This window comes from Archocentrus centrarchus, chromosome 6, assembly GCF_007364275.1.
Source record: "Archocentrus centrarchus isolate MPI-CPG fArcCen1 chromosome 6, fArcCen1, whole genome shotgun sequence".
Lineage (NCBI taxonomy): Eukaryota > Metazoa > Chordata > Actinopteri > Cichliformes > Cichlidae > Archocentrus > Archocentrus centrarchus.
Genome location: NC_044351.1, coordinates 15,600,207 through 15,626,153, shown reverse-complemented (window position 1 = coordinate 15,626,153; position 25,947 = coordinate 15,600,207). Strand labels below are relative to the sequence as shown.

The 25,947-nt window shown below is 42.6% G+C and overlaps 2 protein-coding genes and 1 pseudogene across 9 annotated transcripts; 1 reads left to right on the top strand and 2 right to left on the bottom strand.

Annotated features, from left to right (window-relative positions):
- Positions 1 to 202: 202 nt before the first annotated feature.
- LOC115781546 (uncharacterized protein C3orf20) lies at positions 203 to 10,394 on the bottom strand. 7 transcript variants are annotated; one of them, XM_030731248.1, is made up of 16 exons: positions 9,249 to 9,575; positions 9,076 to 9,170; positions 8,523 to 8,959; positions 7,481 to 7,568; positions 6,226 to 6,432; positions 5,944 to 6,093; positions 5,683 to 5,797; positions 4,930 to 5,055; positions 4,736 to 4,831; positions 4,444 to 4,615; positions 3,927 to 4,137; positions 2,505 to 2,585; positions 2,028 to 2,385; positions 1,768 to 1,884; positions 954 to 1,096; positions 203 to 792 (listed from the first exon to the last, which is right to left on the bottom strand). In XM_030731248.1, the coding sequence occupies exons 1-16, from the start codon at positions 9,303 to 9,305 to the stop codon at positions 747 to 749; spliced, it is 2,499 nt and encodes an 832-aa protein (XP_030587108.1). In that variant the 5' UTR covers positions 9,306 to 9,575; the 3' UTR covers positions 203 to 746. The 7 variants fall into 7 exon arrangements, with proteins under 7 accessions (XP_030587108.1, XP_030587114.1, XP_030587112.1 ...); XM_030731254.1 differs by lacking the exons at positions 203 to 792; positions 9,249 to 9,575 and adding an exon at positions 10,273 to 10,394 and having other exon boundaries at positions 976 to 1,884; XM_030731252.1 differs by lacking the exon at positions 203 to 792 and having other exon boundaries at positions 976 to 1,884; positions 9,244 to 9,575.
- On the top strand, positions 9,802 to 16,369 carry LOC115781547 (methionine aminopeptidase 2-like). Of its 2 annotated transcripts, none has more exons than XM_030731256.1 (11): positions 9,802 to 10,214; positions 11,098 to 11,211; positions 11,422 to 11,484; positions 12,065 to 12,203; positions 12,477 to 12,638; positions 12,852 to 13,033; positions 13,254 to 13,348; positions 14,067 to 14,163; positions 14,256 to 14,359; positions 15,383 to 15,498; positions 15,675 to 16,369. In XM_030731256.1, exons 1-11 carry the CDS (start codon positions 10,070 to 10,072, stop codon positions 15,925 to 15,927), a joined length of 1,470 nt encoding a protein of 489 aa, XP_030587116.1. In that variant the 5' UTR covers positions 9,802 to 10,069; the 3' UTR covers positions 15,928 to 16,369. The 2 variants fall into 2 exon arrangements, with proteins under 2 accessions (XP_030587116.1, XP_030587115.1); XM_030731255.1 differs by having other exon boundaries at positions 10,048 to 10,214; positions 12,065 to 12,167.
- Positions 16,370 to 16,600: 231 nt separating this feature from the next.
- LOC115781913 (netrin-4-like) lies at positions 16,601 to 24,716 on the bottom strand (annotated as a pseudogene).
- Between the last annotated feature and the right edge of the window lie 1,231 nt (positions 24,717 to 25,947).

The following is a 25,947-nucleotide window of genomic DNA, read 5'->3' as shown; positions in this document are numbered from 1 at the left end:
TGTAAACTACGACCTTCTCCGCGTAACATCAACACACACCGACTGTAATAAGATTTTATGCTTGCTCATAACTGCTCGGGCATTTTACGCATATCTTTCCACATACATCATCATCTCTGATGGTATGACTAAGACGCCAGAACTATGCGTGGAATCCAGCAGAGGAAGTAATACTTAAAAAAGAAAAACAAGTTTTCCCATCAGTGCCAGCAGGTTTATTTTGCACTCTTACAGGAAACAACACAGAAACAAAGCCAGATGGCTGAGAGCTTCTCCAGATAATGAAAGATTAAGCAAAGTCCTGGATTGCTTGTTGCTTTTGTTTTTCAGTCTTAGTGCATTTTTGCCGTGTTTATTTGCCCTAGTTGAAACATAATCGCTGGACTGAGGAATTGCTCTCCGGTGGCAGATCTCCTTCCTTGATACCTGTATTACTTCATGGAGTGAGTGTGTGGGAGGGCTTTTTGGTTAGACACAGATGTCCCTCTTTTGTTGGAATGATGCACTGTGATTGTTGAGGAAGGAAACATTAGACAGATAAGTAAAGCTACATATCTTAAAGAAATGAAAGGGAAGACATTTATGAGCAAACAGTGCATGGATGATAGAAAATAGGACTCAGACATCGTGCTGTGTTTCATTTTTTCATTCCACAGAAGATCAGAATTTAGTAAAACTGATGAAGACAAAAACATTGCCTTGGCTGTTTCCCTTTTCTCTGAAGTAGCCACTGTGATGTCATCGCCTCATGTTAGTGTTGCATCTGTGGTTCCAGGAACATTCACTGAATCACTGTGTACGGACATCAGAAATGAATACCATTAAATTACTAAACTTTATTAAACTCACATTTGTGGTTCTATGGTGATGCATTCCCTTACCAATATGCAACAATTGGTTTGTAATTACAATAAAGATTCAGTATCAGATCAGAGGGGATGGTGCAGTACTACCTGAGCTTGTAGTCTGAAGGGAGACTCAAACCTAATCTGTAGTCTCTCCTGCTTCTGGAGATTTGCTTTTCAAGGTCCCCGGCTGAGAAGCTGTGATCGCTGCATATGTAGCCCATAAACAGCAGCTTCCCCCTGATGTACATCTATCATATTAGCAAACAATATTTACAATAAATACGTGGAAACAGAAGAAAACGCCTCTGCAGTCACACACTGCAGTTATTTTTATCCCCCGCTCATACGTGAAAAGCTTAAGTGTTTTGTTTGGTTTTTTTTGTTTTACATTGCACTGCTGACTCCAATGTTTCACAACGAAAGTCATATTCCTCGTGAGGATTTTTTTTTTAAGCTTTAGATTTCAAAACACACAAGCCTTAATGTGACACCACATCCTGTGGTATCACATCCCAGTCACACATCTGCTCTTTCACAGTTTCTGAGTAAGCCCTACTGGCTTAAAAATACTTAATTACTGATGGTATTTTCACGTCCCCATGATTCAGATACTCATGTTTGATTTATAGGTGGGTTTTTAATCTTGCAGCAAACATCACTGAAGCAGTTTTCATGTCTTTGGTTTGAAAATTAGAGCTCCCTTCTGTAATTCTTGTCAGCCTGCAACACTTTTAAACACACGTCTGGACCTCTTGGGAAAGAACTGGATGGATGGGGTACATGTTTTTCCAGCCCATCCATTCACTAATACAACCACTTCTGCTTCGTGCTGCTGCTGCTGCCACCCAGTGGGAACCATGAAGACATGCACTTTGCATAGCATGCAGCTTTTGGACAAGTCTGCAGTGGATTTACTGACCAGGACCATCCCGGGAGCAGCTCTGTGTCGCTGCCACAGCAGGGTGTTCTTGGATTCATAGCAGGGATCCTCTGCTTCTGTTTCATACCTCACCAGCCGAAAAGAGTCCTTCTGGCACTGGATTAAAAAAAAACAAAAAACAATACAACAACCTGTTACTGAATTTGACTGACTGTTGGATATCTTCTAGTCATAGCAACACTGTTTTCATCCTTGAAAATGTGCATGTAACATGTTTCTTATTTTGCCTAGATTCACACCTGAGTGCACGGCATGGTTCTGTACTTGTTCTTCCTCCTGTAAAGATTCTCCAGCGAGTCTTGGCTGGGAATTGCATTTGTGTTGACAGGCTCGCACGGCAGAGTCACACACACCACAAGGATCTGTTGAGTGTGTGCAGGCTGGCCCATAATGAAGGCATCATACTCCAGGTCTGTCACCACTGGCATTAGTTTAGTGCTGCAGCAGCAGCTTCTCCGCTGCTCCTCCCCCAGCAGCGCAGCTCTCAGTAGATCCGGGCAGACTGTGAGTGGGACAGAGGGGGGGAATGGTGCCACGACTGGATGGTGAATGACAGTGGATGTCTGCAACTTGGGATCATTCAGAAGAATCACTGACCTGGGAGACAGTGAATCTGATATTGTATAAGGCTAGTAAAAGATGCAGTAAACATCTTTTTCATGAGACTTGAGTGACTTGTATCATTTGCAGTTGTCAGTGATAAAAGTGGATCTTACTCTGGTTTGATGCTCCCATAAATTCGAAGGGGTCCTATCAGCATGAAGCCACGTTCCTTCTTTGCATGTTTTTTAGGTGTCCTGGCAACAAACATTTTATAAAAAACAGTTCTTTATTGTGTCTTACATAATGCAGTTAACAGATTGTCCAAACGTAACACACCTGAAGCTGCTCCACAGTGTGTTTCTGTTACTGCCACGCAAGATTAACTAAAGCAGGTGCAGGTGTAGCTCACTGGTGGAGCAGGCAATTCATACACTGAAAGGCTACTGCAGAGCTCTGGGCCTGAGACTACCTCGGGCCATTTCACTCCTTCTGCTCTCTCTGCCTGCTTTACTGTGCTGCTCAAAATGAAGGTAAAAAATGCCTAAAATATGTATTGTTTAAATCCTACACTTCACATAATGCAACTCAACAGTGTATTTTGATAGAATATTCCTCTTTAGAAAATATAAGCCTCAAGCATTTAAGAAAAATATCTAATTGTGGATTTGATTTTTTTTTTTTTTACCAATAGTGTGATTAAAATGTTTTCTGCACATGAAAACATTTCAAACTAATTACTTTGTACAAATACTGAATTTCTAAATCAATAGAATCACTATAAGTAGAAGAAGCTATTATTTTCAGACTTAACTTTATACCATGAACAACTTTTTTAGGATGATTTTTACTGTGAATTTTTTTTTTCTAACACAGCTTCATGATTAAGAGCAGCCAGCTCCTTCATCTCACATCTTAAACTCCACACACCCAGTCTGTGATGTATAAAAGACATAAATTGCTATGTGACAGTTCTGAACATCATAAAGGTAAAGCACAGCTCCTCCAGAAGCACAGAAGATATTATGCATTTGTTTTTGCATGGTGCAGTGTTTCCCATGATTAACACATATTTTGTCATTTTAGCCTCTGCTGCCCTCTTGACCAAGTCACTCTCGAAAGAGATTTTTCAATCTCAATGAGACTTTTATCTGGATAAATAGAAGATATGCATAAATTCACATTAGTGTGTTAAGTTGGTAAAGTTATCCAGGGAACAAACATCCTGATCCTGCCGTACATGTCAAGTCATTTTTACACGTCCACTGGAGCACTGAATTTTTTTAAACATCACCCAGCAGAGCCGGATGTCAGGAAGCCAATACCAGGCTCATTAAATGGTTTTTAAACTGCCACCTCACCACGATGAAGGCTGTGCAACCTTTAATGTCACTCATGTGGAAATAGCAAAGGTATTTGTCACGTGAATTTAAAGAGAGAACCAGTGGCTGTCATATGTCCTGCTTCCTGCACACTCAACCGAGGCAGCTGTGGAAATACATCTCCACACTATCTCTTGAAAATGTCGGAAAAATGCCCTGACCCGACCTCCCTAACACTGTTCAGAATTCGTGTGTGAAAATGGCTTTAGTGTGCACCTGGGCAGCACAACGGGAGAGTCCAGAACTCTTTCTGCTGGTGGTGACAGGTGCCTGTGAAACTCATCCCTGCTCTCCTCTGGCTGGACTGGGTTAGCATCTGCTCGTTCAGGTGGGTTCAGAGAGGGCAGAGCAGCTGACTGTGCCTCTCTTCTCGGCCCGGTCCTCGGCGGGGCATCTGGCATCCGCTTCGATTTAGGACACTTGATACCTGAAGGAGAGGAAGAGGTCACTCAGAAATGCACACAGATACAGAGTGACACGAATGACCATGAACAAGATCCTCATGGAACTATTCAATAATGTCGAGTTTGCAGGATGAAGCGATCCTGTAACTTTTTGCTTCATTGAACTATTCCAAACAACCCCACGAAGTCAGATCGTCAGATTTGAACTACCTACTTCATCACAGCGTTACCACAACCAACTGTTGCAGTTTTATCACATGTGGGAAGAACATGGTGAATTTCAGGAAAGCTAGACAGACTGTGTTCATAAACTGTGAGCGTGTAGGTACCGACAGCCACACAATAATAGTCCAACCAGTCTTCCACGGTTTTCTGTGCTCTCCGCTGAAGCCTCATCAGTATCCCGCTCGGATGACCTCCTCTTTTCCACTGTGCTGACGACTCCTCCTGCCTCTTCCCCTTTCTCACCATCTGGAGAGCCTCCCGAGAGCACACAGATTTCTGCCATACATTATTATGTGCGCATGGTAGATTATATTATAGACAACGTAAGGCACTTAGCTAGTTACTCAGTACACAGCAACCATTGGCCATTTGTGCACAAATGTATTGGTGTCTCACATGCGTCAGTGACAGGACAGGATGCCCTCTCTCCCTCGACTGCAGGAGGTCTTGAGCAGCATCAGAGATAAACTTTCCCCGAGTCTTTAAACAAGGCTGTAAATGCAGGACAGATATGACAGAGAACACTGTTCATAAATCTTTTAGCTTCTACAGTGTTTGTCATTTATTTAGTAAAAATTGTGTAATCTTACTATTTCCTTTGGTTGATTCAGGTTAGACAGGGAAGAAAGTGGAAGCTGGACACTTTGATTTTCACATCTGAAGGTGAGCGCTGCAGACGTACCGCTGAACAGACTCACTGACACGTGATCAGAAATCTGCAGGAGAGGAGCAAACATTATTATTTACAATCATAAAATGAGAGCAATAAGGAAGAGAAAAGTGGCAGAAGTCTTAGTGAATTCTCCCGTCTAGTCTGTCTGAAATTCTCCTTTCTAAGACAAAACAGCCGCGCAGAAATGATGAAATATGAATCTCTTTGTCCTGTCAGAAGCAATTAGTGTCATCCCCTGTGCTGTTTCCCTTAAATGTGACAATTCCCACATGCACATACAGTTCAAACTGTGGGTATTTGGACAGTTATGCATTATTTTTGCATTTCAGGCTTTGTGCTTCGGCACTTTAATTTGAAATAAAGCAAAACTGCATTTAAATGAAAAGTTTGCTTTAATTCAAGTAGTTTGTGTGCGAGACAAAGAGCAGGAGGTTTAAAACTAATTGGACACTTCTCTAACAAGTGTTTCTCGTCTTGGGTTGGGTTCATTCTAACTGCACACAGAAAACCAGAAAGTGAGAAATGAGCTGCTACACAGAGGCACACAAGTCTCTTGCACAACCATGGTAGAGAAGGACTGCATTTATGTATTCGTGACTGTGCAGCAACTGTGAATCCCCAGGATCCTTCCTTGCCAGCAATCAAGAGAAGATTAATTAGAAGATCTCACCTGTATTGCAATCTTTTTTCTGTGATGTGTCTTCCAGCTCCACGCCTTAGATTTGTTTCCGTAAATATCGCATATGAATCCACCATCCTGGTCCCACAGAGCTGTGATGGCAGAGCTAAATTAACAGACAGGGAAGAATGAAAAGAGGTGAAACATGTATAAACACAGTAAATGAATCTTTCACATTACTTCATTTTTTGCAGTAAGAAAAAAAGTGAAGTCACGGAATAAGTCGCAGAATAATTATTGGCATGCACTCACCTGAGAGGGTGTGTGACAGCCCCGTGCCCAAATGCCGTAATAGTCGCGAGTATGATGGGACACTTGTTGTCACTGAACACGTTGGTATAGAAGCCTCCACAGGACAGGCCTGAGTGACTCTGGCACACTGCCATGCAACCAGATGGGTAGCTGAGAGGGCACAGTTAAGGGTCATAAGATCAGCAGCACTGACACATTTTCCATATGCCCAAACCTGCCTTTAATTCTGGACACCCATTAAAATTTAAATCTTTATGAATAAACATGATGAGAAAAGGATATTATATGAATGAGGAGCCATCGTTGCTCCTGTAGTGCAGTTTGCGCTGGGCTAGATCCTGCTGCTTCACTTCTGGTATCCGGGGCATCCCGTTCACTAAAGTGGCAGTTTGGTCCTTTCTCCTCCTGTGTGTCACTTTAGACTTTCCATCCCCGTAGTGACGGAGGAGGAGCTGTTTGTTCACATCCAGCTCAGGTGGTGGCAGTTTTCTGTGTAAAAACAAATATATATACAGTTAAGTACACTAACTGTAGATTTTAAATCAAACAATAAAGATGTGATTGAAGTGCAGGCTTTCAACTTTACTTCAAAGGATTTAACAAATTTTTATATGAAATGTTTAGGAATTGCAGCCATTCTTATACACAGTCCTCCATTTTTAGAAGCTCAGAATTAATTAGGGAGTGGCTGTCCGAAGTCTAGAACGCACAGACATCACTTCCCTTCCCTTTAGCTGCTCTGTTAGGCCTTTACTGCAGCCACCTTTAGTTGCTGATTGTTTGTGAGTCTCTCTGCATTCAGGTTTATCACCAAAGAAAACACCTGCTGTTTTTGGGCTGAGATCAGGTGACTGATTTGAAAAATATTACATTTCTTTGTCTTGAGAAACTCTTGGGTTGCTTTTGTAGTATGTTTTGGGTCATTATGCATTTGCACTGTGACACTGTGTGTCAGTATTGCATCATTTACTGAATGAAAGTTCAACCTTTGGAATCAACTCCAGATCCTTTTTTTTCTGCTCAATTAGTCTTGCAACAAAGAAGGAACTTCTGACTCATCTGACCACAAAACTCCCATCAGTCAATTTTCAAATTGCTTTCGAGCCTCTGAAAATGGAGGGCTGTATAAAAATGGCTGTAGTTTCTAAACAGTTAATGCCACACTTTTGTCAAACCCCCTGAAATAAAAGCAAAAGTCTGCACTTTGATTTAAAATCCTCTGCAGTGGTGTACAGAGGCAAAATTAAAAAAAAAAAAAAAAAGGTTTATTGTCCAAAAACCTATGGACCTAAATGTATAGTAAATCATAAATGTGAAAGTACTGAATTATAGTGCAAATCAACCAGATAAGAATAGTTCTCAATAGCCAGAGGTTCTTGAGATATTCATTCAAAATTTATCACCTGCTATTCATAAGTGGTGGTTTGCCAGTCAACCCAGCGGGTGTTAACAGAGGTCAATCAAAGTGCTCGACAGACCAACCAACCTAAAGAATCTCCAAATGATATTAATGCTGAAAGAGAAGCTTGCAACTCACTCTGGGTTGTTTGCTCCCTGCAGCCACTCCACCACCAACTGACATGAACTGATGTGTTCAGGCACATCATTAGGCTGAGTGATCCAACCTGGACGCAAATGTCATATTATCTTATATCTTACAGTTAGTATATATGTACTATCTTCTTTATATATAACTGTCTCTGACTTGATTGTATTAGCATGTTCTCACTGATAATTACACTACAAAAGATGCTTCATTGTTAACTTGTTAGGAGTGGTAACTGTTGACAAGATGACTTAAGAGGTGTAAAACCCATGGTACTTTCTTTATGATTTATGCAGGTTTCCAGTAACACAGTTATAATCCATAATTTTTTGTTCAGTAAATCAATATATTGACTTAGGTGGTTATGGGTCATAACCCTACTGAAGAGGTTCTCCAGATTAATTCAAAGCTAAGATCAAAAAACCTATCCAACCTGCTAAAGTTTTTCTCATTACTAGAACTATATATACTGTGCAAAAGTCTTGTATCCAGTGCTTGCACCTGACCATTTTCAGAGGAATGTTTGCTTGTTTGCTAACCCACTCAATAAAAGCTATGAATCATTCAATCATAAAAAGGCACCTAAGTCAAGAGATGAACCAGTGTTGTGTCTACACAAACAAACATGCTCTGAGAAACGGCAGAAAATCCATGAGCTCCATCTGAGACTCTACAGGCCTCGGTTAGCAGGTTAAATGTTAAAGTTCATGACAGTACAATTCGAAAAAGACTGAACAAGTTGGGAAGAGGTGCCAGGTGAAAGCCTCTCCTCTCTAAAAAGAATATGGCAGCACAGCTCAGGTTTGCAAAGTTGTATCTGAGCAAACTACAAGACTTCTGGGAGACCAAAGTGGAGATGTTTGGCCATAATGCACAGTTATGCAATAGTTAAGCTTTAAGTAATGTAATATAGATCAGAGTATTTTCTGGTAGTTTATCTTCCATCTAGTTTGTTTCTTTTTATGGCATAAAGGCTCTTCCACAGAAATGTGGCCTGAAACTCTTTTTTTTTTTTTTTTTTTTTTTTTTTTACCTCTACTTGATCTTTGTTCGCTCTTTTTCACATTTGGGTTTAGTTGAACTTGTGGCTTTCCCTCTGTGAAACCAGCACTTCCTGCAGCACACGAGTTCGTCTCTGCTGTTTCCTCCTGGGCACCGGCTGACACCTGGCGGGGAGTTTGTTGCACCTTTAGGGAACCTGCAGACTTCGGCAGCTTGTCAGTCAGTTTCGGACTTAAACGCAGCGCCCCTGCAGTCAACTCGTGCCAGGAGTACTTCAGAATATTTACAATCCCGCGAGGAATGCGCCTCTCCTCAGACCACTTACGTTGCGAAAGCAGGCGAGCCAATTCATTTAATAACTGGGGGGCTGCTCGCTTGTATGCCTCCATCGGATCCTTCAAGTTCAAAGAAGATGAGCTGTCAGGTTCATCGCCTTCTTCCTTCCTTCCTTCTTTCTCCTCTAGATTGCTGTGAGAAAATAAGAGCGTATTTAAGAACGTCTTCTCCTTCTTTCGGTTGTTCCCTTGAGGGATCTCCAAAGCACATCGTGTGTCAGAAGCAAAAATTGTGTGCAAGTAGCCCACCTTAGTATCCTGTCTTCGAATTGCGGTTCATCGTTTGTGCCATTTAAATGTAAAATGCTGCCTCGTACCCCTTTAATTCGTTTTCGTCTTGCTGGCTGCAGAGATGTAAGTAAGCGGTAAATGTGCTGTTTCTAATAAAACTACACAATCAGCAAACTGTATCCTCACCTCACCTGGTCAAAGAAATATAAGGGCCCCCATCTGACTTCTGTCACACCAGAAGAAGTCATTTCCTGAAATAAATCCACACTGATCTGTTTCAGATGCGGAAACCCACCCGGAATATGTCCTTGCAGCAGAGCAATATTAAACCACCTGAGATAAGGTGCTTCAAGATAAACATTTCACTTCTGTAAATGCACCCCCACCCCCCCTTAATCCAAATTGTTCTCGGCTTGTTGCTCAGATACGCACTTCTCGCGTTACGCGCCGTTAATGATCGACTCGGGGCATCAAATTGAATCTGTGACAGTACAAACAACAAAACATTACTCTCAATAACAGATAAGGTGTCGAGGGTTTGGCAACGTGGATGCCCAAAAGAAACGGCGCACAGTTTATACTGATGAGCTGCAGTCAGGTGCGCGCTGCCTGCCAGGTAACCTGAAACTGGACGTTCAGAGAAAGTGATGAGTCTAGCACGCAGTGCAGCTTTTAAAGGCCACACACCAGGACGCGACTGTCACATATCCGGAACACAGGGACTGTGTTGCTATCTTACAGCCCAGTGGTGTGTCCTAAAATGTAAATTTTTCAACTCAAAAAAAAAAAAAAAACAGAAAAGAAAAAACAAACCAAAAAAAAAAAAAAACTGATGACAAGAGAAAGTTTTTGGAACACAGGAGGATCGTCTTCTTCTATCCGGGTTAAGTTGTTGCATAGAGGTTGTCTAATAGCCCGTTATTGGCTAAACCTCCCTCCAGCACACTTTTCTGCTTTGACCACTGGAGGCTCCCAGCAGCTTATGCGTCACTTTGCCTCTTAGTCGCTGATCATGGCGGAGCTACAGTTACAGGCTGAAGTGGAGCCTGAACTTCTCAATGGGGATGACTTGAACGAGGAAAGAGAAGATGCAGACACCTCAGAATCCGTAAAGAAAAAAAGAAGAAAGAAGAAGAGGAGTAGGACCACCGCACCAGGTAAGAGCAATCTTTACGGTTAGAGAATCGTTTAAAAGAAAATAACGCAAAATCGTACCCTTTACAGCTGGATGTAGTGCAGAGCATTAAATGTGCTGGACAGGAGACTTTTCAACCTGTCAGAGGGTATTCCTGTCCAGCTGTCCCAACTCTGAGCGGCTGCTGCTGCTGCTGCTGCTGCTGGAGCTGAGGGCGCTCGTCTGGAAACGGGACAGTGTCCGAAAATAAAAATGTAACGTCTCAAAATTGATTGAAAGCTGTCATTTGAAGATATGAAGGGAATAAATGTAACTTCCCTAGATTAAATGTGTTTTATCCTATAATTCTCTCTGAGCTGCATGAAATTATGTAATAGAAGTATCCACAGTTTTAGTGCAAGATGACAACCATTAGTATGCCAAAAAATAAAAAATAAGCATAAAAAAGCATGTTGATAATTTCAGCATGACTGCTTCATAATGTGGAAATATAAAATCCCCAAAGGTTAAGCTGTCTAACCTGCCCTAAGTCAAGTGTGGTCCATACAGCTCTGCCTTTGAAGGGTAAATGTCATAATGCTGCAAGCTACATATGCCCTTGAGGATATTGACTTCCAAGGAAAGAAATTATTCACACATCTTGCCAAGTTCAGATCACCGTAGATGCACTTTCTTGAAAGGACTCTGAACCACAGATAATTTACTCACTCTGTGTGTGTGTGTGTGTGTGTGTGTGTGTGTGTGTGTGTGTGTGTGTGTGTGTGTGTGTGTGTGTGTGTGTGTGTGTGTGTGTGTGTGCGCGCGCGCGCACACGCGCATGCACGCATTGTGTGTGTGTGCATGCCACCGGCATGCACGTGCATGTTCACCTGCACATGCATGCACGGCATTGTGTGACTTTGCAGCAGGGACAAACGAGGCTGAGGGGGATGGAGAAGCCAGAGGTGTTGGTGATGTGACTAAACAGTTGGAGCAGCAAACACTGGAAGACAAAGAGAGGGTTGAGGATGGAGAAGAAGGTATTTCCTTATTGCAGCCATCACCATCATTATTGTCCGCAGTGGTCACACTGCTGGACTTCAAGTCCCTAAAAGTGCGCTGTGAAACTCAGCTGGTCATATCTGCAATGTGATATTTGATTTTCAGCAGCACTCCAGGAATTGTGCCCAAACGCTTGTCGATATTTCTCACTTGGCAAACTGTATTGAAACTAATGATGCTTTCAACAGATGGGGACGAGGGAGAGAACTCAGCTGGAAAAAAGAAGAGGAAGAAGAAGAAGAAAAAAGGATGTAAGCTGGTTTTTTTGTTGTTGTTGTTATTGTTTTTTTTAGGGCAGCAAAAAAAATTCCTCCGGCTGCAAGAAGATGTTTTTAAGGCTGTAAATTGATCTCTTTAAAATGTAAATTAAAACTCCAGTTCCCATCACATGCTATTTAATGTTGCACGCAAAGCAGATAAGATTTTTTGCAGCTATCAGTCTGTAAAAGCTTTGTGGTTGTGTTTAAAAAATGGACCTCGCAGCATTAAGAAAACACTTTAAATTATCAGATGATTACAAACCAAGCACAACAGCTGTTTGCCTTTTCATGCCATTAAAATTACACAATGCAGGACTGACACATAGTACAGAATCGCATGTTGTTCAGACAGGACAATATTAATGACAGCACATTTACCATGAACACACAAAAGTAGTGAACACAAGTAAAGTGATCCTGAAAATGTGACACATTATAACCCACTTTATGATGAAAGTTTTTTTTACATATATATATATATATATATATACATATATAACTTGTTAGCATGTTTTCTTTCCTCTCTCTTGCTGCTTTCCACTGCTTCTCCTTTTCTGTATCTGGGCCACAGTGAAGGGACAGACTGACCCTCCCTCAGTCCCTATTTGTGAGCTGTATCCCAACGGAGACTTTCCAAAGGGAGAGGAGTGTGAATATCCCCCATCAAAAGATGGGTGTGTGACCTCCACGTTGTTCCTCAGGCTTACAAAGTAGTTTTCCGTTATGTGGCATGCCTACTTTTTTATTTAAGTCCTGCTTTTCACCTATCCATACTATCTATAATTCAGTCATTTTTAGTGTGTGGTTTAAGTTGGGAGTAAATCCATATATATATGTAGTTTGCTGCAGTAAAAAATATCAGCACTGCTTTCACCTGTCCAGTGTTTTTCAGGGAGTGTGCCATTTCCTCATTACAAACATTTGTATAATGAGAAAATAATGAGGGCCTCCTCTCTGTGGTGTTCCTCCACACCCACCCCCAGGCGCAGCGCAGCGTGGCGGACCACCAGCGAGGAGAAGCGAGCCCTGGACAGGGCTAACGAGGAAATGTGGAATGATTTCAGGCAGGCGGCTGAGGCACACCGGCAGGTTCGTGCATACGTCGTGAGCTGGATCAAACCTGGGATGACCATGATTGAGATCTGGTGAGAAACTCACTGAGATATTGTTTTTGAGACTTTACTCATGGCTGCTTGGCCTGATTCTGGATTGATATTGATAGGTTTAAGAACTTCTTCCAAAAAAAAAAAAAAAAGATTTTCCCAGTGATGTATTGTGGTTTAGACCTCATGTGAATGTTTAATCTGTTTTCTCTCTAACAGCTGTTGTCTCTTTCTGTTTCTTTCTGCTTCTGCCAGTGAGAAGCTGGAAGACTGCTCCAGGAGGCTCATCAAAGAAGACGGGCTAAAGGCGGGCTTGGCTTTCCCCACAGGCTGCTCCATCAACCACTGCGCAGCTCACTACACCCCAAACGCAGGAGACCCGACTGTACTGCGCTATGACGACGTCTGCAAAATTGACTTTGGAACACACATCAACGGTAAAAACTCACTAATAACTTTTTAAATGCTTTTGGAGTTGCGCTGTCCCATTTCCCATTTGGCACAGTAAAATGAAGATTGCCTTATAATTTTTACTGCCTGGAATAACCTGTTCTCATAAGTTAATTAACTTCCTCTTTTTCTAGATTAATACATGCTGAATATTTCTGGGTGGAAAAAAGCCACTGTTAGCAATAACCAAACTGTTTGGTCTTCCAGGTCGAATAATAGACTGTGCCTTCACCGTCACTTTCAATCCGAAGTATGACCGACTGCTGGAGGCTGTGAGAGACGCGACCAACACTGGCATTAGGGTAATGCAGCCCTCCTTCCTGTGCACGATGCTCATTTGTACTGCTGGCTTGATTTTACATTGAAATAGAAAGACTCCTGCAGAAAGCAGTTACATTATTATCTGGATTGTAATGCCCTGTGATTACATCTCTGAAATAACGCTGCAAAGACTAAAATGATTTTGAGAATTTAGTTCTTCCTTCGGGAAAAAATACAATACAATATAAATGATCTACTGCGACATAAATTTTGCATGCTGCTGAATTCCTATTAACATCGTGTACAGCTCGAGGGGACATACAGTTAATAACTGATGTGATTCTATAGTGAGGAAGCAGAAGGCAACCATCCAGTGTAGAAAAAAACAGGAATGGATTTGCTCCGTATGAGCACAAATACAGGAGCTGAACAGCACAGAACACAGAAAACATCATTTATATATTTTATCCAATATGTGGCATGAAAAACATGACGTCCATTGTGCCTCAAATTACTGAAAACTGACTTCAGAAGTTTGCTACTTAGTACCTGATGCTACCTGATGGTGTTCAGACTGGGTATATTAAGGCTGTCAGTGTCCAGTATATCTGTGATTTAGTAGTTATTCACAGTTCCTACTCATGTGTTTCAGCTCTGCTCCTAACTAAGACACAAAAGAAAAATTCAAACTTCCACACTGTCAGTAAGTGATGAATGCTGTTATTTACCGATGTGTGTGTAAACTCCTGTCTGTCCCAGTTTGCCGGAATTGATGTGCGCCTCTGCGATGTGGGCGAGACCATTCAGGAGGTCATGGAGTCTTATGAAGTGGAGATAGATGGGAAAACATATCAAGGTAAAAATGAGGCCATTCTTCATCTTTACTTCATGCACAGGTTTAAGGCTGCGTCCTGTTTCTGAAACTTCTTTGTGGCATTCCTTTGACAGTGAAGCCAATCAGGAATCTCAATGGCCACTCTATTGGACAGTACAGGATACACTCAGGGAAGACGGTCCCTATTGTAAAAGGCGGAGAGGCCACGAGGATGGAGGTTTGTACACCATTTATCGCAGGTTACATGTGGATTTGACTAGACTGTGGGGCACCAAGCAAAACTGCAGCTTCGTTTTCCCGACGTGTCTGAAATGAAATCTTTTCCTGTTTGGCCTTGCGTATAAATGAACCCTTTTTAATTCTTAAGTGTAATTGGAAGAACATGTGGCTGGTTAGGGTTACGATGAGGTGTGGAGAAATGTTCCAATTCACTGCTTTAACAGCTTCTTAGTCACCCTCATGAGCACTTTAATTACACCTTTTAATGGAATTACTAGCCCCATCGAGTAGCAACACGTGTTAAAACTCCAGCCCCTCATTTCTCTCTAAGAGCGCTGAATTGTGGGCATCCAGAGTTCATTAACGGGCCGTGTTTCTCCAAGGAGAAGTGTGGCCTTGCATTATGCAGAGAACTAAAGTAAAGACCGTGCCTGCCTCGCGCCCGCACAGCTGCAGCACGTGGCTGTATTTGGACAGAACTGAGCATTTTAATTGGCAAGTTGCTGCATCAAGCATTTTACCTGATGGTTCCAGGAGAGTGGGGAGGGGTTGGGGGTGTTGATGCTGATGTGGCAGCTTTGCGCATTGTATTTTTAGCTGAAGTGTGTTGGTGTAACAGGGCAATTACCCTCTTTGTGATCAGAGAGTGGCAGCTGGGCGTGCCACGGGGCTGCTAGCACTTTGACTGATTATCGGTGCAGTGAGAGAGGGCGTCTCTGCGTTATCAGCTAATACCACAGGGACTCCAACAAACAGCCACGTGCTGATAGAGACACTAAATGCCCGTGAAATCTGACCAATCATCTCACACGAGGTGCTGCGCCCAAAAGGACACTACTGCCCTTAATAGACTGCACATGAATATGTCAGCAGCTGACAGCTTGAGGTTTTTGTTAAATTTACTCTCATCCCCTCTTCCCTCTGAAGTGCTTTTGTCCTTTGAGTGCTCACTGACACCTGCCCTGCTATAATAGTCTTTCATTTCTGCACTTTTCTTTTTTTTTTTTTTGCTGCTTATCAGGAAGGTGAGACTTATGCCATCGAGACATTCGGCAGCACTGGGAGAGGTGCAGTCCACGATGACATGGAGTGCTCACATTACATGAAAAACTTCAGCATTGGACATGTGCCAATAAGGTTACCGTTTTCACCTCATCCTTGTGCTGAAATTCTTAAAGTTTTCAATTTGCTTCTCATATTTTGTCTTTCAATCTGTCATGTTAACATGTCTGCACATTAGCTTTCATCGAAATCAAACCTCCAGTTTGTCACATTTGTCCCACTTTTCATTCTGTGTCGCCACTACGCTGCAGACTTCCAAGGGCTAAACATCTGCTGAATGTGATCAACGAGAATTTTGGTACGTTGGCATTCTGCCGCCGCTGGCTGGACCGCCTGGGTGAGAGCAAGTACCTCATGGCATTGAAGAATCTGTGTGACCTTGGCATCATAGACCCATACCCACCTCTCTGTGACATCAAGGGCAGCTACACCGCCCAATATGAGCACACCATCCTACTCAGGCCCACATGCAAGGAGGTAGTGAGCCGAGGCGATGACTACTAAGCATGCACCAAAATCCACAATGAACCAGGAGACCACAGACCTCTTCAGACTGATAGCAAATATGCAATATTTCCTAAATTTCCACTGCTTGAATACCTCTAGGTAATTGTTTTAGCAAAGCAAAAGACTGTCATGATGATATCTTACTAGTTTTTTTTTCTCCAAAGGATCAAGCCAATAGAAAAAGGGCATATTTTGTTATTATTAGTGTTGTCATTTTAGTTTTTGTTTCATGCACTGCTTTTCGGAAACATGCAAAAGACATTTATGCAAAAAAAAAAAAAAAAAAGGTTTAGGTAAGCACCTTGCCTGCTGTGCTTTATTGCCTTGTTAAGATCTCATGAGGAAACCATAACTGCTATGAAGTATTTATATTTCTATATTTCTTTGCTTTATTTTCATTTGAGGCAGTTTTATAAGAAATAAATTGTTATAAATCTTGCATTGACTGCTGCGTTCATGTTTATGGAGATCTAGCAGCTCTAGACACGTCACCAGTACACAGTGATTTGCCAGTTTGTTAGGGAAATGACTCAGAAATGAATGCAGGCTGTTAGAACTGTGCTGCAGTGCTGAAACCTGAGAAAAACATCTTTTATAATCTAATACAATCAACACCTCTTTGAAAGGATTTCGCCCAAAATCAATATAACTGAAAGTTTATTGTTTCTCGACTGCTTCCTCTTTTCTTAGCTGGATCGATCTATTAAGAGTGCATAATAATATCAAATTTTAACCATGTAGATGTGCATTTCTCTCTTTTAACCAACGGAGGGCGGCACTTAAACACAGGTTAAATCCATGTATCAGTCAGCCACATCTGCTGGTGAAGATGTTGCAGTAAGATACATCAGGCTATTTATCCATAGCCCAGTGCTCCAGCATAATGCGACCATGGAATGAAACAGATTTTTTCCCAGAAGCATTAAGAATGAGCACACTAATGTTTAGTTTATGCAGCTTAGATGAAAAAAAAGAACAAACAGGACACAGAAATAGCATTACAAATATGACAGTGATGACAGAGTGCATTCATGCACCCTGAAATCACCACTTTGTCCTCTAAAAGAAAATTTCCAGCCCATTTCTCTTATTTTGGCAAAGTCTTTGAGACAAGGGCATGGCTGGTGATGCTATGGCTGAGGAATGCATCGTGTCCTCTCATAGTTTGTCCTTTATCCTTGGAGACAGCAGACCAGGCCTATTCTTAACAGGGGCTGGCTCTAAAGTGGCTTGTGGACTCCGGATCTGATACACTGTGATGTCCATTAATACCCAGGCTTTTAATACATATTTATTTTGGGGCAGCAGGAGTCACAGGCCAAAAAGAGAAGCATATGTTCAGAGAGCGTGTGCACTCTTTCTCTCAAGTGCACGCTGGCTTCTGCAGGGTTGACTTGAGCAGAGGTCTTGTCAAGTGGATCCTCCTCATGTGTAAGCAGGTCTTTCAAAGAGGGTGAAACTCTTCACAGAATTGAATCCGACTTAAGCAGCCTGATAGCATTAACTCCTGTACTGAACTGGTTATAAGAGCAAACAAATCCAAAGTGTTTTAGTCTTTTGTGTGTACTCCAGCCCAGAAGGCGTGGAGAGGAGAGCGGTTTGTTCTTGTCAGACGGCAGGAGGGCAAGTGGCCCGGAGTAAAGAGGAGCTGTTCAGTTTAAGCCACCTGATTCCTTTAATGTTTTTTTCATCCTCTCTCTTCATCCCGGAGTTACTTGTTCAGACCTGCAAAGTCCCAGCCTCACCGCCAAGGACATCTAGCATATGTACTCATCCACACACACATTCTGATGTTTACTCATTTGTGATTTATCGGCAATATCTGTGGGACGACAAGGATCATTCAGTCTGGGCCTTTGCAAAATTTCAAAGTAAACAGTTCTCAATAAAGTAGATACAGCAGGACGTGACTGTTTTTTGGCTCATAAGCTCTGACAGCAAGGAAATAAAGCCAGGAAATAAAGAATAATTGAGTATTGGATATGCACTTCTTACTGCTTTATAAATAATCCTGAAAGTTTTATGAGCTGAGGCATAGCATAACACAGGAATACAATTCAAACAGCTTTGTCTGCATGAAGGTCTTTATGGCCTGCTTTGTTCTCTTTGATCCTGCAGTGACTGTAGTCTGGAAGGTATCTGCACTCACATGCTTATTTTTATCACAGGTTCACAACCACAGTCCTGCAGCTTTTTTTTTTTTTTTCCTGAGACCACAGACCTTTTGGAAACAGACAAAATAGCAACAGGCAGTGGTTTCACTTTAATGTCCAAGCAAAGCCTAATGCAGACAGTCCTGCTGCCAGTTGTTTATCCACCTCCATCCTGTGTCTAGGCAATTCCCTACCAGTGACCGCAGTGTTTTCTGAGGATGTGGAGAAGTTTGCGTCCAAGGCTTGACTTCCACGGTTTAACGAGGCTCTTGGTGTTAACAATAAATCGGCCAGTCTTCCAGTCTTCGTGACCAGCCACCGCATACTCAGATCCTGAAGCGGAGAAGAGAAAAAAGTATTAATGTATTTCAGTTGTGCTGAAAATGCCACTAAAACACACCAAATAACAAAGAGAAAAAAGCATTATAGAAATGGACATTATATAGCTATAACAGTTTAAATACTGTGCTGCCCTGGCTGGCTTGGCAGAAATGATTATTGTGGAGTGTTAGATGTGAAATAGTCTCATAACAGAGAAGTGTGTCTAATCTTTTAGTTGTAAATGTCCAATTTAAATGAGTAATGCTAGGATGTTGGCACTCAGTCAAAGCCTCTGCGAGAGGCGGCAGAGATCTTTCATTCTGCACAAAGCTGGTACTCTTGTGCACTTGAGAGTCAACTAATTATACACTTCTGCATTGTGAGCAATAAAGTTTCTCATTGGAGCCGGCTGCAGCTGACCTGGGTTGAGGATGGGACAGGTACAGCCCTGGGTGGTCCAGGACTCCGGGTAAAGGGTAACACTTCCCCTCAGGATCTTCAGCTGAGGGTTCTGATACAAGACCTTCTTGACCTTAACTTCCACCTCTGCGTGAGAGCCTTTATCGTGAGCTGACATCACCTTTACCACCAGTACTGCAGAGACAGTTAAAATAATGATTTATATCAAAATAAATAAATAACAGCCATGTGAGAAACAATTGCAAAGTTTAGAATATCAGTGCTGACACTGAAGAGAAACATTCAAACAAGTGTACTTGGCACAGGGAGTACTAATAAGGTAATGAATAGAATATTTTCTGGTTCTAAAGGACCATTTTGTCACATTTCTGAAAATGTGTTTTGTTTTGTTTTTTCTCAAGGCATGGAAGTTAAGATATGAGAGGTTATCTATGGTCAGACTCAGTCAGGTGGGACATGAAATGATCAACCTGTAGGCTCCCTAGACAACGTCTATGCAATGTCCAATTATACCAATTTGCATGATGTCAGGTAATTATCTGGTAAATTCCCCCTGAGCAACTGAGTGTCACATGTTCTGCCTTCTGCACATTCTTTCCAGGTAGCACTCTCACCTGAATCAAACTTTGTCATTTCAAGTCATGAGAACAGATCTGAAGCAGCTATCTTTTGTTACTACGTGAGACCTGATTATCTTGACACTGTCCACAGTTCATGTGCAAAATATGAATATCCTGGCCTCAAGACATGAAGCATTTCATTATAAATCATTCTGATTGTAAAGACTGTTAAGACACAGGTCTGAATAAATGCTGATTTTAAAAAAAATTACCGTAGTCAAACTCTGCAGCACACAAGAGTTTAGGGTTGCCGAGGGTTACCTCTATGCATTCACATTTCTCTGGGAAAAAACAAACAAACAAATAAGATCACGATACATTATTTCATCATGATGTACTGATGTTAAGATCAAAGCAGCTGCATTTGTGTCTATGTGGGCTGATGAGCGTGCAGAGTATTTAGTGTGATGTGACCTGTGACTCACCAGAGTGGTGCAGTGCAGAGAAAAGCTCCTCTACCCTAAAGAGTGCCGCCTCACTATTATTGCTGCTGCGTCCCATGTGGCCAGTGGCTGTATAGAAGACCTCCACATCTGAGCTGTGCCGCAGAGGTAAAACCAGTCAGAGCCAGGGCCTCGCTCATTGTTAATAATCCAGTATCCTCTCAACCTCCACAGCATAAATCACCTTATCCTGAGTTATTTTACTAATACATATGGTTGAGTCTTGGCTCTTACCCAGAAATGCAGTCACCGGTGTAGGGGTCACAGTCCCCCGTGCAGTCACATGGACGGCAGCCGTATTCATGAAGCCCCCAGTATCCCATCATGCAGCTGTCACAGTAGGGGCCTCCAACACCAGGCTTACAAGTACACTCCCAGTGTTAGGGTTGCAGAGAGTGCTACCACCTGACAGGACTGAGCCTGCAGGGTGGCAAGAACAGGCTGTGCAGGACAGAGTGGTAGAAGAGGAGGACTGCATGTTAACATCATTGTAATAGCACAGATCTACAAACATGAGCATGCTCTTATGTTTTTTTTATCCACTTGTAGAGGTACACGCAAATGCTTGTGAACTTCCACATCAGTTCAAAGTTAAATGTATTTTATCATGCACTTGTTACAAGCAACAAGCTGGCAGTATGCACTCAACATGATCTGAGCAGCTGCAGCAAAAACAGACAGTGAAGCGCTCCCTCTGTATTCTCTCAGGCTCACTGTCTGATGGCTCATTGGGATGACAGATTGATTTTTTTTTTTTGTTACAAACTTTCTTCGTCTGTTGCACAGTAATGCACTTAAGCAAGAATGACAGAGGTTCCTGTTAAGGAGCGGGTCTGCTTAGTGTCTCAGTGACTTAGAAAGCTGGAGCAAATCCCTTTATCAAAGAGATCAATGTGATTTAATCTAGAGGGTAAAAAGACAAATCAAACCCCCAAATAGCAAATGCTGCAATTCTTTATTGGAATTCTCGGCTGGCATCAGGCCTAACAGAGTTTTGGTTTTATCCTTTAAGGGGAAAAAAAAATGCACACTCTGTAGTTTGCAGAGCCTTCCTTACATTTGCAGGAGTCAGGAGCCGTTTTCGGTCGGCTGGGATCTCTGTAAAAGCCCTTCTTACAGCTCTGGCAGTGACGGCCTTCTGTGTTGTGGCGGCAGTCATCACACACGCCGCCGCTCCGCCGTCCCGTTGCGAGCCACAACCCTCGACTGAAGTGACAGCTCCTGGCGTGACCGCTACACTTGCACTCTTTGTTTAGACAAACATGTAAAATAAAAGAAATGTTCGTGTGTTGCACTTTAACCGGCTCATTTTCGAACTCTGAACCCAAGTGACAATTCTTCTAGAGGAACTGCTCTGTTATTCACCATGCATCAGCATCTAAAAGGTTGCCTGTGATTTATGACACAAAATTCATTTTCCTGATAAGTCAACATGCTGTGTGTCCTACTCTGCATTTGACTCTCTTGCCCATCACTCACTCTGACACTCATGCGGTGTCCCTATGATGCCGTTGGCAGCCTGCCAGGGTTGATCGTTGTAGAGAGGTGCACAGCGCTCGCAGTGGTCGCCGGCTGTGTTATGTCTGCAAACGCACTTGCCGTGGACCTGCCAGACAAACGCAACAGACAGAAAAAAGGAACAACTGCTTAGCATTTTCTTATACTTGCACGCACCTTTTTATTTAAGGACTGAATGTTTTACCTGAAGAAACATTACTTAGCGATAACTAAGTATAGCCACATACTACACTATACTATGCTATTTAAATAAATGTGTGTTTTGGAGTCATTGTGCAGCCATTACTTTTTTTTTTTTTAAATTGATGCTGCATAGAAACAGCCATGCATATAGTTATAAGCACCTAATGTGCTCATAACTAACCTCCTTCTTAAGTATTGCAGCATAGTAACATCTAAATGTACGCTGACAGTGTTTACACACTGTGCAATTGCCTGTGCAACATGTCTACACCTCTTAAACTGTGTTGGAAATAACCTAGTGTTTCTATTCTCCACTTACATTTAAGAGAATAACATGACTGAGACTATGGGTTGTTAAAGTATTAGGCCGAATACCATAATTAAGGTCTCCACATCCTTAAATCCCTGTAATGGTAGGTAAAGCTGCGGCTTAATATTCAGTCTTCACTGCAGCCCTCCACTTCAGTAGCACATACCAGCACACAGCTGGGTAACAAGGGAGTGGTGGGAACAAAACCCCAAACCCAAACCCCATCACAAAGCTTGAGACAAACCGAAGGCATCAGCAGATTTCAACATGACAGAACATCTGAGCACATTTTCACAACAGGGCATTTTATCGGTGGGTTGTCGTGTACCTGCAAGTTTCACAAAATCCAGCTCAAAGCTGCTCACCATGTTGCTGATCTTCTGTGCGCTGGAAAGGTAAGCCCTGGCTGGTTCACAGTGGTCAGCATGTCCATTGCAAAGGCAACTGCCTTTGACAATAAAATCGTAGATTGCGTAATAATCCGTGGGGAGGACAGCGGCACCAGGGTGCTTGGCCTGGCAGGGACACGGCTGACTCTGCAGCAAACGGACTCTCAGGTTGGTGACCATGAGCTGGTCCTGAGCAGCCGGGCCGTAGGGATCCACTGAGTGCCAGGGAGACAGGGCTCGATAGATCACCTGGAAGTTGAAGGGCAACACACATGAAAACCTCTCAGATCCTGTGTTGTTTTACTTGCAAAGCCTCCCTAACAAGTGTAAAAGAGTGATCTTAGAGGCACTGACGGACCATGACGAAACATAAATTAAGTTTCTTTTTTCTTGGCCTGCCAAGTAAAAAGCAGGCATCGATCTGGATTTCCTTACACGCTCGTGCTCTGGCTGCTATTTTAGGAAAACACAAGCAGCTCAAATGTAAAACATCAGTGTATGGTTCTCATTCCCCCTTGTTACGCTTTGTTAAATGTTGATCGTTTAGACAAATAATCTCTATCTGCCCTTCAATTCTAAGATCAGGGATGAAAACTGTAAATCATTACTTGTATCTTACTACTCTTTGAATGAGTGCTGTGCATGAGAGAGACTTGTTACTGCATCAGAATGAGTGTGCAATTCTATAGCACCACAACGCTTGGTAAGTATACAGCATCGGATGTGCAACCTGAAAAGACTGACTTATAATAACCACCTTTTACTTCACTTCACTTAACTGCAAAAAAAACCAAACAAACAAGTTGACTAAATATTTATTCTAACAATTAACATTTCAGGACTTCTTTGAGTGTTCAGTAGCAGAGACACTAATTATAAAGGGAGAGAGGCAGAGCTCACATACTGGCAACACACACATTTTGTCCAAACACACTGCAATTATGAGCTCAGCTGCATATTCATTCAGTTATTCGGCCAGAACCTCCCAACATGTTCTAAGGCCATTCTGGAGCCAAACAAATCTTCACTCTGCCCAGTGAGAGTCTATCTGTGAATGAATGCTGGTTGCGGGGCTTAGACTGCCTTCCAAAAGTGTCACAATGAACTCTGATGTTGTAGCTGTGCATGTCAAAGCAGTTTGAGGCCCAGAAGGCACAGCCCATCAGAGGGGATTCGTTTATAAAGCTTGGTCAACTGCTTGCTCTGTGGTTATAAAGTATATGTGCTTATCAGTGCCAATAAATAAACAGCAAATATGAAGCAGATGGTGAGCGCTGTTGCTGTGAAGTGACAGGGGGATGTCTGGCAGCATTTATGTGGCCACTATCAGCTCTCAGAAATGAAGTGACTGTCCAAATTGCCCTCCTGATCTTTGTATGAGTTACATCACTCTTCTCCTTTTTCAGGGCTTATTTAAACATGTAGATGATTTATTTCTTTAGATAACTCAAATCCAAACCAAAAATGATTTAAAAGAGGTAAGAACACGTATTCTAGGTGACAGTTGCATAGAAAACCTTTTGTCATATTTACTTGGAAGTTTATTAAGTTTCATAATTGCATGAGTACATAACTCCAGTTTCAGTTGAATCAACAAGGATAGCCACGCTGCACAAGACTCACCTCTCCTCTGGTGCAAGGATAAGCCCCTGAATACTTGGAGGTACATGTTGTCCCACCCTCCCCTACTGGTGACCCCTCTGCCAGACCAAACATCTCGTCACAGTTTCTGGCAAAATATCTGCGGGTCTTCCATGTGTGTCCACGGTCCTGGGAGCGCTCCAGCACCATGGCAGCAGGGCGGGGGGAGCGGAACACCAGGATTAAATGGGTGAAGAGGAACTCCGTTTCCAGGTCCAGCTGGAGAGTCTCCTCCTTCACCCCCTCCGCAGATTGCCACCAGGTGTCGGGGTAGCGGAAAGAGGAGTCGCTCATGGCAGATGGAGGGTGCGCTAGGCTGGGGATGGCAGAGTTGCACCGGCTGCATGTTGCTGCCGAGCATGACTCCCTGCTGCGGGGGGCAGCAGTCTGTTTGTAGAAGCAGAAGGGCTCCGAGGAGTTGAAGCCGCAAACCGACCGGGTGCTCAGCACTCTGCCCAGGGCCAAGTTGCCCATGCGGGGGTTGCAGGCTCGTCTAGAGCAGCGGTGATCCACAGCTTGATCGTTGATTTTAGACGTCACTGATGAGAGAAAATGTGTTTACTTTAATAAGACATTAAGTTTATGAGTCCGCTACCCTCTCCTCCAGTTAAATGTTTTTTCTAGAAGAATTTTGCAAAGAGTTGCTTTTGGGGTTTTTTTTTTTATTCATGCAAACACGTCTCAAGCAGGTTCACACTCACCGGCTAAAACAGGAGAGGATGCGCACACCGGTAAATGAACAGCAGAGCCCACAGTCTCATCCTGAGTGCGCTGTAACTCTACATATGGTAAAACCCAAAGCCGCCATTAAAAGTCAGAAAACGCGAAACTTGGCGAAGGCAGGAAGGCGCATTCAAGAGCTCAAACTAAGGATGCCCATTTTAATAACATTTTCTTTTCCCCATAAAAAACTACAACAGATTGCGATATAGACATTTAGATATACTGAGCTTATTTCTGTCTGTCTTCGTGTTCAAATCCTCTCCAGGCTTAACTTGCATCAGCCCATCCAAATCCTCTTCAGTCATTATTCTTGAATTATTTCCATCCCACGCCCCTCAGGATTCAACTTGTTGTGGAGAGTTTCATTGACATTTGGGAATATGAGGAGATTAGCACCGCCCCTTCTGGTCTTTTCCCAGACCACTCCCACTCACTCCTGAAATCTGAAAACGAGCATTAACAAACACATACAAACATAATACATAATAATTACAAACATGAATACACACAAAAACAATTGGGGAAGGCCTTGTGACATAAATGCTTTAAAGGTAATAGTTTGGTGGGGGATAATGAAACAGGTGATTATACTAAAATAATGAGGCTCATATTTTTACTCATCCACTTAACACAAAGCCATTAAATGTGCATTCCTCCCTAAAGCAGGGTTGAATTAGTAGAAATACAGTTGATGCTATAAAACAATTAGATTGCTTTCAAAACCCACACAGGTGTTACATTCCTGACACATATCAGCACTTATTTCAAGCTGCCACTCATTAACCGCACTTTAAGACAGACAGCAGCCCTGGACCTGAGGGGGTCACGCAACCCTTGACCCAAATAATTATCCAGTTGCATGCCTTTTTCTTAACTTTTGTTGTGACTTGACCTCAAGAGTCAAAAGAGCCATTTCAAGAAAAAATGTGGTGAGCAGGTAGCAGATTTATCACGCTCATTTGATACTGTGGGAAAAGCTTTAAAGTGCAGACAGATAAAACAAAAAAGAGTAAAAATACCAAAGGCATAGCGATGAGTGAAGATGAAAGGGGATCATACTGTCAGGACTAATGTATTCTCACAGTAAAATGTCTGTCGTATGAATCATCCTCTTACATGCGCTTGTATATGTTGAAGGAGAGCAAGGAGGTCATGAGCAATCTCAGTCTCTTCCCTAAGGCATCCCGGCCCCGATGGATCAGGACATTCCTGGAATACTGTGACTCTCGTCACAGTGATGGCCTCTTTAAAGGGGACGGGGTTCATGTCTGTGTGTTTTTAGATTTGCATGGGTTA